Source organism: Vanellus vanellus (assembly GCF_965231255.1).
Source record: "Vanellus vanellus genome assembly, chromosome: 2".
Lineage (NCBI taxonomy): Eukaryota > Metazoa > Chordata > Aves > Charadriiformes > Charadriidae > Vanellus > Vanellus vanellus.
Window position 1 is genome coordinate 118,333,130 of NC_138906.1, and position 20,281 is coordinate 118,353,410.

The 20,281-nt window shown below is 36.2% G+C and overlaps 1 protein-coding gene across 1 annotated transcript in view; it reads left to right on the forward strand.

Annotated features, from left to right (window-relative positions):
- MIB1 (MIB E3 ubiquitin protein ligase 1) overlaps positions 1–18,202 on the forward strand; it is a 79,093-nt gene extending 60,891 nt beyond the window's left edge. Inside the window, exons 16-21 of the mRNA XM_082499669.1 lie at positions 4,872–5,053; positions 6,359–6,551; positions 8,656–8,734; positions 10,311–10,424; positions 11,752–11,852; positions 17,014–18,202. Of these exons, the coding sequence (XP_082355795.1) occupies positions 4,872–5,053; positions 6,359–6,551; positions 8,656–8,734; positions 10,311–10,424; positions 11,752–11,852; positions 17,014–17,154 (810 nt within the window). The 3' untranslated portion in view covers positions 17,155–18,202. The remainder of the gene's footprint in view (positions 1–4,871; positions 5,054–6,358; positions 6,552–8,655; positions 8,735–10,310; positions 10,425–11,751; positions 11,853–17,013) is intronic.
- The last annotated feature ends 2,079 nt before the right edge of the window (positions 18,203–20,281 follow it).

Consider the following 20,281-nt stretch of genomic DNA (forward strand, 5'->3'; position numbering starts at 1 on the left):
AGACTAAGTTTGTTTTCTGTGATTGTGTCTTGCATGTCTTTTTAGCTCTAGTTGTTTAGCTGCTTCTATAACCTTCTGAAAGGTTTTTCTGTTAGAACAAGGCATTCTTAATCTTTGTATGTTTCTCGTTATGTATCTTCGTAACAGAGTTAATTTCAGAAATTGTGCTGTAGTAAGGAAATAGTCAAAGAAACTCCAGGTAATAAAAATCAAATTTTTTATTGAAAAAGAAACGCTCACACCCTAAAAGCTGTGTGAACCCCATTTGCAAAGATGAAGTTTATAATTTTGCTGATAAGCAAAGGAGAAATAAAATTCTGGAGTGATTGGGACTGAGAAAAACAAACTACTTTTTTTTTTTTAATAAAGATGCACAGCATAACAGTGAGTCAGATTTGCTGAATCATTAGTTACCAGTGTCATATTTTTTCTGATTATTACTGTGGCTGGGAAGTTTTTTTGCATTTCGTTCAAAATAAACCCCATCAACTGTATTAAAAAACCTTTGTTCAAAACAGTAATTTCACTGTACAAAAAAAGTTTTTCAGGCTGGTTACTTAATCTCACTGAAATACACTGGAATAAGCTTTGAAAAGAGATTTAAAATATGACTGGCATATGAAAGAAAATGCTTGTGTCCTCTTAAGTGAGGAGAGGAAAGCAATTACAGCTCAGTTGTTTCCATGTTCTGAAACGGACTCTGTGAGAGGTGGCCAAAATACTTCGTGTACATGTATTCAATTGTGAAACAAATGAACAGTAGAGAAATACTTTTTCTCTGATTCAACATTTCAAAAATTAGTTTCACTGTGAATGCCACTAATAAGATGGGCAACAGAGAAACCTGAGTTGTGAGTTTTTTAACACAAGAAGTGTGGGGGTTTCTTCTGCTGCCTTTTTAAATTTTAGTTTGGAGGAATTTTACGTTTCAAAGAATTAAGTTTTTCTTCGAGTTTCATTTGAGATGTATCCTTGGTTTAAAAAAAAATTAAACTTTCGGTTTATTTCTATTAAAATTATAATTTAAAAAAAGGGAGGGGGGGAGGACACCACAACAAACAAACAATAAAATCCCTGCATGATTGTATCTCTGATCACCTAAAAACATTCTAATGTTAAAAAAAAATAAATCACGCTCAACCAGTACCTTCTATATATTAGCTGGATCAAACTGTTGGTCATTTTTTTGCACTTTGTTTAGCTGCAGAGAAAATTTTTGCCTAACAAACAAATTTGGGATGTTTAAGTGGTGTGGAGAAGATATGTGCCTTCAGAGAAGAGGTGAAAACATGCTTATTTTAATTTTATGTGGCAGCAACAAGAAGTGGCTGAAATGTAAAAGGTGGAGTACAGCCTGGCTATAAAATATACTTGAAAACTCTTTGAGATGATCAGTAAATCAAACTGTCTTGAAATTGTTGTTTTGTGGAAAACAGTGATAACAATACTTGTACCTATATACCTTTATTTAAATAAAGGTAATGTAAAAATACTATAAACCAAATTTTACCAGTAAACAGCTTTAATAGTGAGCCACCTTTGGCCCAAAATCTTTTATCAAAAAAAGACAGGATGTAGGCTGCTAGCATATGTGCAGGCATCTGGACCTTTAAAGCTATCCAAGACACATTTGTAATTTGTCTTGTGTAGAATTGCAAATACAGGTGATGGATAGTAGTGGATAAATAGGATTAATAATTTAGTCTGGGAAATAGTAAGGCTTTCTTTTGGTGAATATGATGACTTAAGTTAAATTGATGGAATCTGTATTTTTTGGATTAATTTTTATAATTCCTTTAAAGATTGGGAAAACATGTTAGATTCCTTTAGTCTATGTGATAGCAAATCTGATACATAAATCTTTAGTATTTTAGAGCTCATTTTTGCTTGGCTAAATTTTAATTAACTTTGGACTACTGTCCTGAAGGTAACAACCTACTGAACTCCATAGGGTGTATCTTTGTAGTATAGTACTTCAATAAGTAATGATTTTTTTTTCAGTTGAATAAACTGAAAAAGAACAAAACTTTCACTTGCAGGATTTGAGATATTTTTCATATTTGATGAAGTTGGTTGGACAGCAACTTCATTGAAATGTTACCATTTGTTGCTTTTTGCTTTGAGCATGGCTTAACGTATGAAACTTTTTACTGATATTGTGAACTTATTTCATAAGTGGAGTGATATGGCAGGAATTCTTTAGCATTGATTTTTAGTAGCTCCTTACGAATTTCAATATTAAACTGTTGTCATAACTAAAATAATTTTTGTCAGGTTTCTTCAGCTGTTTTTTGATAGACTATTTCAAATGTAGTGAGCAATCTCAATAGTACACAAAGCCTTACACATTTTAGGTATCAATATGAAAAACATTACTGTGTTCAAGTGCTATGAGTGGTGAATCCCACTTCTTTAAGTAATTTTGAAGTTTTTCATCCAGCACATTGCAATGATTGTACAGCTGGGAGGAGGAGAAATTCTCTGAGTACAGTCCCTACCACCACAAAAAAAGTCATTTCAGTTGCTTTTTTGCAGATACAGTGTTCCTTGGTCTAGAGTGCTTCTTATTCTAAATAAATGTAGTATTCCCCAGGCTCATTTAGTGTAATTTATTTTAATATAGGTATCTTTTAGACCCTTAAAACACTTCTAAGATTCAAAATTATGCTGCTGCCTAAATCCGAACTTTAAAGAAACTCTAATGTTAGTCAGTTAGGTGTGCCTGAAATGTTGCAGACTACTAGAGAAGTATCATGGGCCGCAATACTGTCTTGATGTTTTTAAAGCATACAGCACACAGAGGCATTTTAGGACTCAGGATTTTTTTAATAATGTTGATGACTGTTCAGGTGGAGGAGCTGTTGTTGGTGTGGTGTATATCAGCACCAAATGAAGCAAACCTGTGTTTGATTTTCCTCATGGAGACACAATGGCAGTTCCCTTCAGGAACAGCTTGGAGCCCATAAGGTGCAAGTGTGGATGGCAAAAGCAAATAAGCTTGTCCCAGCAAATAAGAAAGGACTACAGTAAATTGTTTGGTGTAGGCATGCCTTCAAAAAATGTCTAATCTGCCAGTCTTGGAGCAAATCAACTTTCACTGGATGTTGTGCTACCTTGGCTGGGTTACTGATATGGTCCAAGGTGCTGGGACTGAACCTAGATAAAAATCTCTGCTTCACTTCAGCCAAAGCTGTAACTGAGGTGCAGAAAAACAGTCTGAATTTATAAACAAAAATGGTCTGTGATCTGAACACAAAACAATTTTTCTCCATAACTTGCTGGTTTTCTTGGCATAAAGACTTTCAAGCTATACTGTTCTTGATCATAAGGGAAAATGTGGGACTGGGAGTATCTGAATTCATGAGATGACCTTCAAGAGTCTCATAGCACCTCAGTAATACTTACTGATATAAGAACTCCTAACTAGGAAAAAAAATGTATAGACTGAGGTTTAAAAAACTTGCTTCCCTATGAAACTGGGTGGCTATATGATGAGAAGGATAATCTTGCAGCTATCAAGGCAGGGTAAAGACTTCTAATACGTACTTCATGTGCTGCAAGACATGGACCCAACCCAAGCCTTTTTCTTCACAAGTCACCTCTGAGGGATGGGGGAAATAACTAGAGAGATGGGTTTTGAAAACTGTTTTCTTCATAGTTCAGACTTGAGGATATGCAGCCTTTAGGGCTGCAGTGACAGGTATCTGGTATTTCAAATTTATTCTTGTATGCTGTTGTGTCTGAAATAGCACATTTAGTTCTTCAAATATAAAATGGTTGTTAATCCAGCCAAAGTTACTTAATTTTTAGGGGTGATTCTTGACACCTAGCTTTTGGAAGACCAGCTGCAGGGGTAGATTGTACAAACTGAAAGTGGCATACAAAGATGTACATCAGTCAAGTTGTGCACTTGGATCAATTAATGGGAAAGAGGTGCAAACAAAATTCTGCCTCTATCCTAGTGTTGAAGCCGTTGTAATTCTGGAATTCAGCACTTACAACTCTTTGAATTGGAGCTGTCCCAGCTGTACCAAAGCTGTTCCTTTGAATAGTCTAGTGTAGTTTGCTGAGGGATTCTTAATGGTGCCAGCAGTTTCACATTATGGGTAGTCTGCATTATACTTATGCATTTTTTCTGATCAAGCTTTAATATAAAAAGATGTTGGGAACAGGCCCAGAGTAGGTGAATCCTCTCCTTGCTGGGTAGTGGTAGGGAGCCTTCTCTCTCAATTTTTCTAGCTGGCCCCGTGAATCATACATAATAGGTACACTAATACATAAATACAGTAATACTTGTAAAAGGGCAAAGGAGCATTACATGATTAGGACAGGACAGGTATGTGAGTTTAAATCCCTCCAGGCTGAGATGGCAATTGAAATCAGGTCTTTCTGGGGCAGGTGCTTTACTCAGGAGATGAAAAGTAAGTGTGCGTTCATTTTGCTGCCCAACTATGTTTTCAGTCCAAGGGTGGTGGTGTTGGTAGCATTTTGTCTGAACTCAGCAATTTCAGTATACTTCGAGTGTATTCTGAATATACCCACTGGGACTTTCCCCTTTACAGTGCTTATATAGAAGGGCAGCCACTTCACAAGTGAGCGTAGGTGTGCAGGAGATTGAATGCTTCAGTAGCTGAACTATTTCTTGCTGAATTTTAGTTCCTTAAAGGGGAGTTGAGTATAGCTGACTCAAAATTAAGCAACCATATGATTGTTTTGATTTTAGTTCTAGAGATGCTTGCTTGGGCTTACAGATTTATGCATATGTTTGTGCGTATGTGCATGTGCGCATATCAAGTAGTTTTCTTTTAACCAGACTACTCCAAACTGTTTAGAGAGTCTCTCAAGTTGCTTACGTATTTGTTTTCTTTCAGTTAATAATGGGACTTGGCACTCAGGGAGCAGAGAAGAAGAGTGCAGCATCTATTGCCTGCTTCCTGGCAGCCAACGGAGCTGACCTCAGCATTCGTAATAAGAAGGGTCAGTCTCCTCTCGATCTCTGCCCTGATCCCAGTCTCTGCAAAGCACTGGCTAAATGTCACAAAGAAAAAGTCAGGTTTGTATACTCATAACATACGCAGTTTCCACATCTCTGCTATCTATAGATTAACTGATGTATTTAAAACATTGTGCTGTTATTAGCAGTAGTGTTTAAACATACAACCTTCTTCTTGACTTTCAGTTTATTCTTTATTTTATATGGTATGTTGAATGCTATTTACAAGTACATTCGTTGAAACTTGCACAAGTCTCGTGGGGCTTTCATACGTGTTAATATGGGAGGAGAATGGGAAGGTGGCAACGTGCAGGTGGAGGTTGGTAGAACTTCAAACCATCCCAGAAAAGGGGGACGGAAATTACTGAAAGGATAACTAAGCATTGCGATAGGTTGCGCAGGGAGGCTGTCAAATCTCTGTCCATGCAAGTTTTGAAGACTGGAATGGAGAAAGCGCAGGATAACTTGGTGTGAATTCAGTGTTGACACTGCTTTGACCAGGTGACCTCCTGAGTACCTGTCAACCTGAATGTATGATCCTGTAAAAAGAGGAAGAGGAGGTAGGTCTGATGTCTCAGAAGCACTTCTGTAGGAATTATGATTTCAGTGAAATGTCATGTTATCGAGTACATGCAGTATGAGAAGTTTCAGCTCACTACTCATCCTAATTGTGCGCCCATAGTTGGCTTACATGATTCTCATCCTTAATTCCGGTATGGAAATCAAAAATGTACCTTCAAAATGTCACGAAGAGAGACTGTTTTTGTTGATGCTGCTCTCGTGTGTAAGGCACTTATTTTCTTCAGAGTCTGTTTTCTGTGTGTCCTTCAGCCTCATCCCTGTGGCTGTTCTCTTTCGCAACCTCTTATGGGCTTGTGAGGGCCTCAGGAATGAGCTGGTTGGTTCAACACGCGCTCCCTCTGCTGGGTGAGCAGCAGCACAGGACAAAGATCCGAGGTGAATTCACCGTGGGAGTTTGGGGGTTCTTTTACAAACCTGTCATTTGCTAAGTATTGGAAGTGTATTCAAGATTAAGGTGTGAAGTTCTGCAGTTCTGAATCTACAAGGGATGTCTCTATTAATAAAAAAAACTCTTAGGATGGGAGGGAAGGGTTTTTTTACGTTCACAAGATGCTATTCTAACTTGGGTGGCCTGTTTCTGTCCAATGTCTTCTCTGAGCATGTGATGTTGCATTCTGGTGTCAACTGTACCTTTGGGAAAATGCAGTTCGGACTGCTTTGTGATGATACATTGATGCATGAGTGCATAGGAGTATACAGATAAACAGCCAATTGATGAGTATTTTAAATTAATAATTTTAAAGATTCTTAAAAGTTAAGTTTGACTGCGGGGTTTCTTTATAGTGGTCAGGTTGGCTCCCGAAGTCCGTCTATGATCAACAATGATTCTGAAACCTTAGAAGAATGTATGGTGTGTTCAGACATGAAGAGAGATACTCTCTTTGGCCCATGTGGACACATTGCCACATGTTCTCTGTGCTCACCACGGGTGAAAAAATGCCTCATCTGTAAAGAACAAGTTCAGTCTAGGACAAAGGTAAAAACTTCCAAAATTTATTGGTTCTCTTTCTGTTTTTAATGGAAAAGTAAAAAAACAGGTCAAGGAAGTGTAGCATATTTTAAATGGTATTTTGTTTTACAGGTGTCTCTCACTGGATAGAATTAATTTTGTATCATAACGATGTCTTGTCCCAACATTGTATGTTACTCTTCTCTATTTGCCTGTAATCATGTCCTACCTGCCCTTCACTCTTTCCCTACCTTGCAATGTCTTTATTGTTCACATCCTTGGAGTTCCTAATAAAGTCACCTGAGGATGCTTAATTTAAATAGATTTATTCCCCCGCCATGGTATTTTTTTTTTCCATGTTAAGATAAATTGCTGCTTTTCCTGAAGTATAATTTCCTTCAGTAATATTCAGTTCTTCTGAGTTCTTTTCCTTGGGGCTGCTTGGAAAGATGATTTGCCTGTAAACTGAGTTAGTTAATACATGCTTGTTTTTGAAGTTAATAATTACTTTAAGTTTTCGCCTTCTCTTTGGAATCATGAATTTCACTATGCTGTCTTTCTCCTTTAAGGTATCAACCAGTTGTGCCCTAGTTTGGGGACCTAATCCCAGTAAGATTCTCAGGTTTCTCAAGTGGTTGCTCCCAAGTATTTGTGACTATATAGATGCAACCACATTGCTTTTCTGTTTGAGTGTTCTTTTATTCCCCATAATCACCAAGTTTTATCCTTCTCTTGTTTTTTGGCTATTTGAAAACAAAAACAAACCAAAAAATTCTCATGTTCCACACACAGGTTTCCTGATCTGTAAAAAAGGCACTGTATTCTTTTTATCTTTTTCCAAACAGATTGGACTAGTCAGCTTTGGTGGTATTTTTTTCTCTGCCTCAGAGTGAATATAGGAATTGTAAATATGAATTTTTACTGTTTTTACTGTTCACTCTCTTATTTTTACTACTTACACTGTTCAGTATTCTGCCATGCATATTTTCATAGGCCAAATGTTAGCAAAGTGTGGCCTCCTTTTCTCTAGGCTTTCTTTATAGCTAGTGAAAAAGTTCTGCCACTCACTGGGTGATTGAGAGCAGCAAAGTAAGGCTTCTCCTTCCACTCATCCATCTGAACAAGCTATTCTATGGAAATCAGCTTTCTCAGGTGAAAGCTAACCTTTGTGGTTTGATTTCTTTTGCTAAATTAGATTGAGTGGAATATCTGTTCAATAATTCTCTTATACGCTTCTGTATAAAAACTTACGGTAATATCTGCAAGGCTAAGAAATGAACGAATCCGTACAACAGTTCTATGAACTGGAAGGGTTGGTACAGGCCAGTATGAATGGAGTGGTATGTGGTGTCTGTGATCATGCTCTATATACAGTTCATCACATTAAAGAGCCTGAGGAACCCTAACCCAGAATATTAAAACAAATTACTATAGAAGTTTCTTATAAGTTAATTTCATAGAATCATAGAAAGTCGTCTAGTCCAACCCCCCTGCATCTTCAACATTTTCACACTAGACATCTTCAACTAGATCAGGTTGCTCAGAGCCCCATGCAACCTGACCTTGAATGTTTCCAGGAATGGGGCATCTACCACCTCTCTGGGCAACCTGTGCCAATGTTTCACCACCCTCATTGTAAAATATTTCTTCCTTATATCTAGCCTAAATCTACCATCTTTTTAGTTCAGAACCATTACCCCTTGTCTTATTGCAATGGGCCCTGCTAAAACGTTTGTCCCCAGCTTTTTTATAAGCCCTCTTTAAGTACTGAAAGGCTGCAATAAGGTCTCCCTGGAGCCTTCTCTTCTCCAGGCTGAACAACCCTAATTTAAGTATATATAGTCAAACAAAGAAGGAGAAAAGAATAAAGAAAAAGAAACATATACTGTCTTAGCTGCTTCTCTGTGCCTATCAGTGTACTGAACATATAAATATTGCCAGCAAATATCTATTCTTAGAAGTCAGTGTGATAACTCATTTAAGTTGCATTTTGAGGTGCTGGATTCGTTACAATAACACAGGATGGAGATTCTTAAAGTCCACATGCCTTGCCAAAGAGAGTGTGAAAGCAAATTAATGTTGAAAGCAGGAGATAAAATTTTCTCATATGTGTGTTTATTGTTCTTTACAGATTGAAGAATGTGTAGTATGTTCAGACAAAAAGGCAGCGGTGCTTTTCCAGCCTTGTGGTCATATGTGTGCCTGTGAGAGTAAGTAAACTCGACAGAAGGGTTTTTTTGAAGTAAGCTTGAAACGGAACACTTTTAATCAGGTTGCTAAAAGCTCATTAGTAATCTGACTTCAGGTCCAATTTACTTGATAGTCTGGTGTGAGAGTCAGAATTTTGGCATTATTTGGCGTGCTAGTAATGAAATAATTGGAGGACAAATTGGAGATTTTCAAAAATTCAGAAAGCAAGTGCTCTTCCATCTGAATGATTTAATTGTAAGTAGGCTTACTCAGATTATAGAAGCCTGCTGTATATTGTTAAAACTTCTAAAGTAATTAGAATTAATTCTGTTGCTTTGTTCCATCTTTTGGAGGGCATTCAGATGTGCAAATAGTGTTTTAAAATAATAGTGTAAATAAATATTTAATATGCATCATTAATAAATTACAGATTTGCACAAGGACTGTATTTTTCCCTAAAAAACACATCATAAATCTTTGCAAAGAGCAACAGTTACGATTCACTTTGATTTATCTCCTGTAGCAAAAAAAGACATAGGAAATCTCCAGATTTTTTTTTTTTTTTTTTTTTGAGAATATGTGGATAAGAATACAGCCATCACCTTGTCACCAGACATTTCAGGGCTTTGTTGAAGGGTCATTTGGCGAGAGAAGAGTAGTCTTTGCTGCTGACAATCTATGTAAAAGGGAAGGTAATCATTCCCAAATAACTACTTACTTGGTTTCGCTAAAGTAGTCTGGTTTCTTCCTCTGTTCTGGCCGAGAGACCTGACATTGAATCACTGACTTTACAGTTATCCTGATCTGGCCTCTTTTGCTGTCTGCAGTTGAAGGATGATGAGGGGAGGTTTTTGATTAGTTTCCCAGGAAGAGGACAGCAAAAAGATTGATTGCTGTGGTGAAGCATTTCAGCAATACAATACACATCACCAAGTCTAAGCTGTAACAAGGACAGCAAAAGGTTTAACAGATGTAGATGATTTATGTCCAGAAGATAAATCTGGAAAGAAATCTTGTTCAAGCAGGATGAGAGAGAGTCTTCAAATTTGTGTGTTTTATAGGACCCGCTCTATTGACTCACAGTAACCTTCAGCATTTACGAGACAAACATTTGCTTTTTGTAGAATTACAGCCTCCTTTCTAGGATTATATCAAAAGATACAGGTTTACTCTTTTAAGGGTGAGGAGCCACACCTGGTTGTCCCTGCAGTATTAGGACAGTGAGATCCTTTGTTCTAAGGGAAAAAGCAGGTTGTCAAGACGTTCTTGGAAGTTCTGGTCTCAAATGTGTGTGATTTTACTTTTTTAACTTATGTAATTCTTGTGAAATAGACATCCATTTGGAGAAAGAGGAACCTTGCTTACTTGAAATAAGTTAAAAGAACATAAATAGAATAGGTTTACTGTGAATCCCAACCGAGACATTGTTTATAGGTGTGATTTGCAGGAAATGATGTGCAGATGAATACAAGTAGTTATTTGTATTGTAAGCAACTATTATGGTATTGCTATATAGTTACTGTGAATAAACAAGATAGGAAAGAAGAAGAATGAAATAGTAGGATTCAGAATTGATTTATTTTTCTGTCCTCTCAGATTGTGCAAGCTTGATGAAGAAATGTGTACAGTGTCGGGCAGTGGTTGAGCGAAGAGTGCCTTTCATAATGTGCTGCGGAGGGAAAGGTACAGAAGATACCACTGATGATATTTGTGAGTGATTCCAAAACCATACTCTTTCACATTCCCCCACTGACTTCTTATTCTCATTCTTTTAAATGACCTAAATCTTTCCTCTCCTTTTTAAAGAAAAGTTTAGTGAAAACAGTATTGAGCCAGGTATCTGTTTGCACTTCTCGCTATGTTGGTAGCAGCAGATGCAATGGTAACACCAGTCATTACACTGAAGGATTGCTTCCAGCATCCGGAGTAGAAGTTTAAATGTATATGACTACTTGGTCGCTTATTAATATCCTAGGAAGCAAAAGCTGAAGATAGTCTCTAATTGTGCAGATGAGCAAATAAATGTTTTGGGTTGGGTTTTTTTTTTTGGTTTTTTTTTTACTTCTGGAACTCTCTGACTGATAAAGCAATGGTAAATATTCTGCATCTAGGTACAAGCAAGTTTCGTGACAGATTGTTCAATTTTACGTCTCCTGCTTTGACTAGATTTTAAACTTCTTGTGACTTCTCTGAATAATTTCTATGAATTCTTTGTATTTACTCTTTGTGTGTATGTGTAGTATGCAGTGTTTGAATTGAGTTTACATGAATTGGAATATCATAGAATCATAGAATGGTTTAGGTTGGAAAGGACCTTGAAGATCATCAAGTTCCAACCCCCCTGCCATAGGCAGGGGCACCTCTCACTAGACCAGGTTGCCCAAGGCCACGTCCAGCCTGGCCTTGAACACCTCCAGGGGAGGTGTCAGGTCATTATAGTCATACTGTTCCAAAATAGATAAGACTAATCCTTAAAATCAGGTTTTTAATGCTCACACTGGAAATGTAAAATTTTTCATTTGAAATACTTCTCAATTTTTCTGTTTCTTATAGTAACATGGCTTCCTGTATCAGTCAAATACAGGAATATTAATCTGAGCTTGTTCAATTTTTGAACAAGCAGCTTTCAAGATGCTTGTGCAGTTTTGAACACCGAATAGAATTGGCTGTATAGATTAAAAAGTCTTTTCAATGTGCAAGGATTTGACTTTATTTTTATACATGCAAAAAAAATTACTGCAGGAACTTCACTGGCAAATGAGAACAAATGTTCACTCAGAACATTAAGGGGCTACAGGCATTCTGAGCATCATTATTGAGGAAATGTTTGTCAAAGAAGCTTTGCCATTAAACTCAAAGTAGTTCATTATGAATTGAGCTGCAGTGATGTTATAGTGAATTTAATTAGATTATCAGATATGTTTGACTAACATTATTTCAGATAATTGAAAAACTGTAGTTAGTACACTGGAAATAATTATTCCTATTTCATTAGAATGATGCATAATCACATACCTTTATTTTCTCTAAATTACAGCAAGTGGAAACATTCCAGTTTTGCAGAAAGACAAAGATAACACCAATGTCAATGCAGATGTACAGAAGCTGCAGCAACAGTTACAAGACATCAAGGAACAGGTAAAAGTGCTGGATAAAAATTTTATGGACCACTAAAATAATTGAAAAAGCCAAGGTATCTTTTCTTATTTAAAACAAAATTACATGTTGAAGTGCTTCGGTTCTTAGATTTTAGTTAAATAACCAATATTTTTTGCGTGTGTTGTGGCTTTTATATCTTCTATGTACAGGTTAAAAAAAAAAGTCAAGTTGTCATCTTTGGTAATCCATCTATCAGAGCATCTGTGTTGGTGTGACTAAAACAAAAAGGATACTTTGCCCAGTCAGTATGTTCTCTGCCTGTTTAGCTGACCAAGCTGTATAGGTACAGCAGAAGACATTTTCACAGAACAGTAATAAAAATAGATATTCTTCACTATTCTGTATCTACCTGAATCTTTACTTGTCTGTTCATGAACAGTGGCTGGCAGTTACCTGTTGTATGAAGGCTATAGTTTATCTACTCTTCAAAAAAATTTGTGGTTGCAAAATTAAAACCTTTGAAAGTACTGTACATGTAATTTGAGTATTTGGACTGTGAATGATAAGGTTTGTCTTTTGTATTTATGGATAGTGTTTGCAGGAGGAAATTTATACAAATTGACTACAAATGGTATTAATTATTCATTGGTTAAGTTACATGCAATTTAGTAACCTAATGAAAACCAAAAATTAATGTTTCAGATAACTGACAGTTACCTATTTAAATTTGTTATGTCTGTAAGTCTAGTTCCATTAGAAGTGCTTAAGTAGTTGTCTACATGCAGAACTTTCCTGTGTTAGATTACTAAATGGTTTCCTTGCTTTTCCATCTGAACAAAGAAAAACTTGATTTTGCGACTTTTCAGCAGTAAAGCACCCAGGGTATATGACTATTGTAAGAACTTACTCCCTTAGAACCCTAATAATGTGATTTTTGGCTTCCCTATGTATAACAATTGGAAAAAAACTTTTCATGGATACAGGAAACGGAAGTGTTCTTAGGGTATTACTTGCCTTTTCCTCTTGTAGGCTTACAGCAGTCAGTGATAGTTCAATGATGGCAGCATCACATCTAGTCCTGGTAGCTGTTGCTCTCAGCTGTTTATGTGCGTGAAAGCTAAGACTAAAGTGTTTAGATCGTCAGTTTTAGAGCCCGTATCTCTAAATGCCTTAAATTTGAGAGCTTATATGCTGTCAACTTTTAACCTCAGTGGCATGTCTGTGAAGAGCTGTTCCTGTCATATGGAGACTTGGCCAACACCCAAGTAATGGAAATACAAATATCCAATTCAAAACAGATTCGTTTGTAGTTTTTGTCTTTAAAGGAACATGCAGATTAAAAATTGTCATTTGAAAAATGCATGTCTATCTTGATGATAACATCTGGAGTTTCTAGATATCTCTGACTTCTTACATCTACTGTATAGCTTCTGGTTTACTTTTTAACATTGGATGAATAACGTTACTGCTTTGGCATTTAAAGTCATGTATGCAAAACATGCAGATGAATGCTTAAATACAAGTAAGCTGTTTTCTTCAGAGGTATCTTTTTTCTTTTTTTGTTAGTTTATTTAAGGTGTTTATAAAAGGTTGGAGTTCTGTTTGGGTATGGTTTTGGTATGCTATTATGTATAGGGACATGAAAGGAAAACTACTTCATTTTACAGTTTTTCTTCTTGATTGGATGTGATCTCAATTTTTTTCAGCTTTCCTAGGGTACTCTTTTATTTTTAACAGCTTTGTCTTTGGGAATTGCTAGCCAGAAGCTTTCTAATATCAGAAAGTTATGCTGTATTAGGGAGAAGAGAATAACTAAATACTAGTTGTATTTTCTGATTTTCGTATTTGCAGTAGTAAGAAAGATCGAATACTGGAATGCTTTGAGAATTTAAGTGCACTCCTGTGCTTTGAAATGCCCTTTTGTCCAATAATTTATTTTAAATCAGTATAAAACTGAAGATTGTTTGATGCTTCTGACTAGAAAGAAGTGGTTCTGGTTGTTCTTGTGTGCATCTTGGCTTGAGACTCATTCTTGTTTTCCTTAGTGTCTTTTTTGCTTATTCTTGTGTCAGGGCAAGTTGTGTATCATACTTATGAGTAGCAAGTTGGATTTGATTAAAATTAGTCATCTTATCTTTTAAATTTGTGCTTGAGATGATGCACAGCATTCCACTGTAATTGTGTATTCTTTTGATTTGTGCTTTAACAGTTCGATCTTCGTGTTACATTGATATTTTTGTACTTAAAATTAATTTGTTCTCTTTCAGCAGGTATAATCCTATGTTTCAACTCATACCTTCAATGATAATCTAATATGTTAGTGCAGCAAGCTTTTAAAACCATTTCTGGTGCCAAGCAGAAGTGATGCTGATGTCAACAGAATCTCCCACATCTGATGACCACACCATTCTTCAGGGATTCCCTGAATGTGAACCCTTTTGACTGTAATTGTAATACCTTCACTCCATTTCATACATGATCACCCTCATCTGTCTAATATCTTCTGTATGTTCCTTCACCATACTTACATCACTTTCCTTCTCCTTAAAAATAAATTTATTTTGTCACTATGCACCTGTATATTGTTGGAAAAACTAATCATAATAATGAGGAATTGATATTTCCAGAAGTTTAAAACACTTTGTTAGTGGTAAAAGTTGATTTGAAGTTCAAACCCAGTTATACGAAAAGCTTACCCAAAGAAATAATTCTCACATAGAACAGCTATAGTACCTTTTTATACCATTTGTTTTATTTCAAAAGATGGAAGCCAAATGATTCATGCAGATAAAGAAAAAAAAGTAGAGTGTGGTTTCACACAGAGGATGTTCTAACAAACTAATAGTACAATAGAAACAGATACTGCTCATTTCCTGCTGCTGTGGCACAGATTGGGTATAAGGCATGCAATGAACTTTCTTCCACTGTAAAAGTGCATATAAGCTGGTGGTTAAGTAATGAATGCTCCTTGAAAGTTGGATAAAACTCACTTATTTGGACTTGTATGCCACTGGGGAACTGCTGAACTAATCGAGAAAATCCTTGTCAAAATAGAATTGTGTAGCAAACAGGAAGCTTAGTTGTTCGTGCCAGCTGAATTCTCCTACTGTATGAAGTAACCTAAATGTTAAAATAATATTATATTAAGAAATTAAACAGCTAATGTATTTTAAATACTCTGCATTTGTACTAAGCTGGAGAAATTGGGCAATTTGAAATACTGCATGCAATTGCAGAAATCTATAAAAAGAAAATGTGAGGATTTCTGTGCTTCACTGAATGAAACAATCAAAAGTAATGGTATTTGAACAGATTTTGGGTTTTATTATTTCAGTCTCTTGATGGATATATTTTCAAGTGATGGTGTGACATTTGGAGAGAAACAGACTCTTTTAACCAGTAATTCTGACATTATATTTAGGCACAAAAGCGAACGATTATGCTAAAAACGTAGAACAAAGGCTACAAGTTTTTTCTCCAAAGATAAGATTTGGGTTTGCTTTGTCAGTCCTTTGTCAAAGGACATCATGTCAATACTATCAGGTTATAGACATTTGTCAGAGGATAGCTAGATATTCATTGGAAATAGCTGTTTTGTTGATATTTGAAGACTGTAGGTTACTGGAGGAAGAATGCTTTAATTTTGCCCCATTGGGATGTGTAGATGATGACTTGGTGTGAATGGAAAAATAAGCAGGACTGACTGACAGATAGTTAGTTGGTCTTTTGCAAATTTTTAGTTTGAGTGTGTGTTGTAGTACTGTGGAAATTCTGACAAAGCTGGAGCACAGCATTTTTGAGAAAAAAGAAGGGTGGGTTTTTTTTAAACATAAATTGACATAAGGTTTTATTTGGAAGTTTTGTATTCCTGCTAGCCCATTATACTGGTATCCTGGAGATTAAAATAGGCGTTTGGCTGGATTCCATGCCAATTTAAACTGTATAAGCAGACTGATGGTGAATTTTTTTTGGTCTTCAGCTAAGCCGTCTACCTGAGGAAGTAATACCTATTGATTCCATAGAAAGTATGCTTTAAGGCTATACTGAATGGGGTTCCTGCTGTGGGTTCTGTTTTATGAGATGAACAAACTGACGTAACCCCCCAATGATGAGTATGAAAACAAGTCACAGGTGCAAGGTGGTGATAAAATGAATTTGCGTTTGAAATATGAGCCCTGTCAGTATTTCGTATTATATATGAGATCAACTTTTATAAGTGTTCGATACCAGTAGTGTGTCTCACATCTGAGGACATCTTAGATTTGATTTGTTGGACTATAGAGTGGTCTTGACAATTATTGTGTTATAACATCCATTCATTTACTAACCTTTGATAAACTGTTATAAATGAAATCCTAATATGGCTACAGTATATTTATGGTGAAGGAACATGCCTTACCAAAACTTCAATTCCTGCATGTGACAAAAGGTGAAGGACATTGTTCCGTAGTGTCTTGGTACAAAATGAACTTTACTGTTGAAGAACTTTAGGAGATCATTTTTGGGCATTGGCTGTCACTTTAACGTTCAGCAATTAAAACTGATTTTAAAAGTTTGCTGTGCTACTGTTATGACTGAAGGTCACGCATACTGTGCTTAATTTGAAACTCAAGGTGTTCTTTTGGTTGAAAAATCCAGATAACTTCCACAAGCAAAGGCTAAAATTACCAGTATTGAATCTTTATGTATAATATTGATTAAGCAGCATTTTTATTACTTCTGCATATGTTCAGTGCTTGGTGTTTAAAGGTAAGCATACGAAATTGGTAAATCATTACCCGAGCATTGCACACATAAAGCTGTTTGTGTTGTGTGTTCACTGGAAGATTACATGACATAAAGGGGAGTGTTGCTGAAAGATGTTTTAATGTTGCAAACTTGAGTAATGATATTGAAAATGTGATGTCAACCTACTACTTGGTAGCCTTACTTAAAGGGATCACATTTGGAAAGAAGCTACATAGTTTTTGTGTCATGATGGGGTAGGAAAAGCCCATATATTTTAAGTCAACGTGAAGTATAAATGCGATTTAAAAGAAAATTCTTAGTTTTCAGTTTAGTGGCTGGGTTATGCTATGGCAATGATCTACTCTGCTTAAGGTGGCATATTTATTGTTAAATATCAAGAATTTATTTATTGCATATTCAATACTGTATCACTACTGCCATTGACTATGTAACTTGTCAAAATCTTTTACAGACTATGTGTCCTGTCTGTTTGGACCGTCTGAAGAATATGATCTTTCTCTGTGGCCATGGAACTTGTCAACTTTGTGGAGACCGAATGAGTGAATGCCCTATATGCCGCAAGGCAATTGAACGAAGGATCCTTTTGTATTAAGTAGTGGAACCAGTGTCTTTTATTAGCTTATGAGATAGTAAGGACATTTTGATGATTTAAATCTTAGTAAGTTTGAAAGGCAGTAAAGGGTTCTAACAAATACATTTCTAATACTGTAGCACATGTTCATTGCATGGTAATTGTTTAAAGACTGTGAACGCATCAAATAAGAGAACAGTATTTGAACAGTCAGCTTTTAGCATTACTCTTAAAAAAAAAAAAAGAAATCTAAGCCTGAAGCTAATTTAAAGCAGTCTTTTAATTTTCTTAGTCGTCTTATTCCCCTTAAAGTGTAAAGGGACAATCTTATTTTGGTTACGTTCATGTTTTTTTTAATGTATGTATGAGGTGTCAAGTGATGTAAGGGGTTGTTTTTCTATATTATCAGTTAATGTCAGATAGTCAGGATTTTTTGTTTTATGCTTTTCTGGAGAATATTCAAATTTCCTGTGACAGTTATGGCTCACAGTAATTTTTGTCTTGAAATTACAATAATGTAAAATCAATACAAGGTGTATACACAATAGTAATAAATATTATACTATTCCTGTAAGATCAGGCCTCAAAATACAATGATAAGGTAATTCTAACTTTACCGTGCCCTTTGTTGCTGACGATGGGGTGGGAAGGAAACAGTGAAAAGAAAAATCTAGTTTAGAAATACTATGTTCCCAAAACTGCACATTAGCCTAACAGGTTCAAGCTAACTTAAATAGTGAACTTCTTAATTCTGCTACCCACATGCTTTTGTATGGAATTGTTTTTAACTTGACTGGAAAGGAACACATTGGAGCAATGGGTCAGTTATCCATTTCAGATGAGTGAATTTTATCAGTTGTAGAGAAACATATATATATGTGGGCTATTTAAAAATTCTGGGTCTATGATTTAGGAAAAACTAGAGATTTGGCAAGATTTCCTGTCTTAAATTAGTTTTATTGTCTCCAGGCAAACAGTGTCCACAGCAAAAGAGAAGATTTAATATTGCCTATTCGTCTAAGTTGGGTGTTAACACCAGGACTTATCTGTGAACATCAATGGGTAGTACTGCAAATGAAGATATTGCTGACAGAGCAGTGAATTTTGTGAGCCGTGTCTAGGTGAGTTGAATTTGGCTGAAGGGAGGTAGCTGTAAAGAGGTGTTCCTGACCCTGAAAGTGCTACTGTCAGGAACTGCAAACTATTAACATTTTGTTAACAAGTACATCCTTCCATCTTTTTGGATGGAAGAGAGTATGCTGATTTAAGGATCTCTAGTAGCTAAAAGGAATGTGTGCTTACTCCTAAGTGATTCGGCAGTTTTCTGAGTGCGTAGTTTATGCAGTCCTTTGCTATTGTGCAGACTTCATTTGGATGTGCTCTTGCAGAACAATAAAGAAATCCAGACTGGAGTCACTCAGGTGCCTTACTTGCAGTTAAGATTAATTTCTCGTTTAATTCTTATTGCATATGTCAGAAATGTGGCAAAAGGGATAGTTCAGGGGAAGATCCATGTAAGGGTACAGGCACAAAATTGTGGTCTCTTCGGAGAATCAATCTTGGTCTTTTGAAGGTTATGTTGGTATGCCTGAATTGTGCAAACATTAGCAAAAGTCTCAGAGGAATGTTACTAGTAAACTGTAAAGACAGGTGAACTTTTAACCAGTAAGTTTTAAGCACTGAATATAGAGTTTTCCAGGAAACAATACAGTGATATATTGGAAAAATGTATGTAGAGTGGCTTTTAACATAGCAAAGGGATGTAATACACAGCCTTTCTATAGCCATCTTTAATCCTGATCCAGAATTGCAAATGTTCATCATTCTTTTCGGTAATTTTTCATTGGACACAATCTCAATCTGGAGTCAGTATACTAGTCTGTTTCATTTTGTATACTAGTACTGCTCTCAGATAATCTGTGTATCTGTCTTTTTGGCCAAATGAAAGAGTCCTCCCTTTTCTTGCTTCTTGGGTCCTTATTCTAGAATATCAAGATGTCAAGGAGCTTTAGAAAGTTTTTCATACAAGGCTTTTTTTTTTTTTTTTTTTTTCCCATTCCATTTCGGCATTTCACTATCTCCTCTTAAGCTCTGAGTGCACCTGAGTGCTGGCTGCAATTTTCATTTGGCCAATATTTATTTTTTGTGTGTGTGGCATGTCTGACAGTTGAACTTTCTACAGTAGGCTTCAGTTTCCTGTCAGTCTTCCTCTAAAAATAATTTTATAACAGGACATGTCATTTGACAATCCATTCTGAGTTTTATCCTGTAGTGCGTCAGATCTGTACCTCAGTTTCCCCTGACATATTTTGAATATTGTGTCCTATTTATTCTTCAAGGTGACTTCTGTAAACTGTTGTCAGCACAAAGGCAGGGTGGATTTCTTCTTGATAATGCAGCTCAAAAACAAAACCTCAATATAGCAGTTGGCATTTTCCTAATTCTTTTTCACTGGAACAAGCCAGAATTACTTGAAAGTATTTCGACTTTGCATCAGTTGAATAATTCAGCTAAGTAAGAACAGATCGAAAGTGTCCTGGGTGGGAAACTGGAGTAAAATGTTAAGTGCTCTTTCTGTGCAGGAGACAGACTGTAGCATAGATAAGCAAGTGCTCTATTAGTCTTACACTTTTCAACAGAGAAGCAGTAAGTTACTTTCTAACACTCGTAATTCTTGTATGCCATCACGGTCCTGTGGGAATAGAGACCATGACTGAAGGTATTGCTATGGGAGCAACTGTAGTCTTCTATACTGTAGTCACACCAGATGTATGTGACTGCATTCAAGTTTGTGATTGGACTCATTGGGCAATGTTGTCTGCCACTTGAAATTGAAGTATGTCAATGTCAGGGATTTAACTTGATGCTATCACGGTGCCATGAGAAACAGCTGAATTAGAGAAAGTAGGCAAGCTAACCAACATGCTTAAATTATTGATATAGGCCTCTTATTAACCTGTGAAAGAGCTATATCTTACTGGGAAGGCTACACAGTCCTTGTCTTTCAAAAAACCTATTGAGGAAAAATGTTTGCAAATCTAGTCTCACTTACGGAAATAGATATTTAGATTCACACACTGTCTTTGGATTCTGATGTAGAAGGTGAACTAGTGTTGTTGAGTAAGTTAGTAAGTTCACTCACTCAATT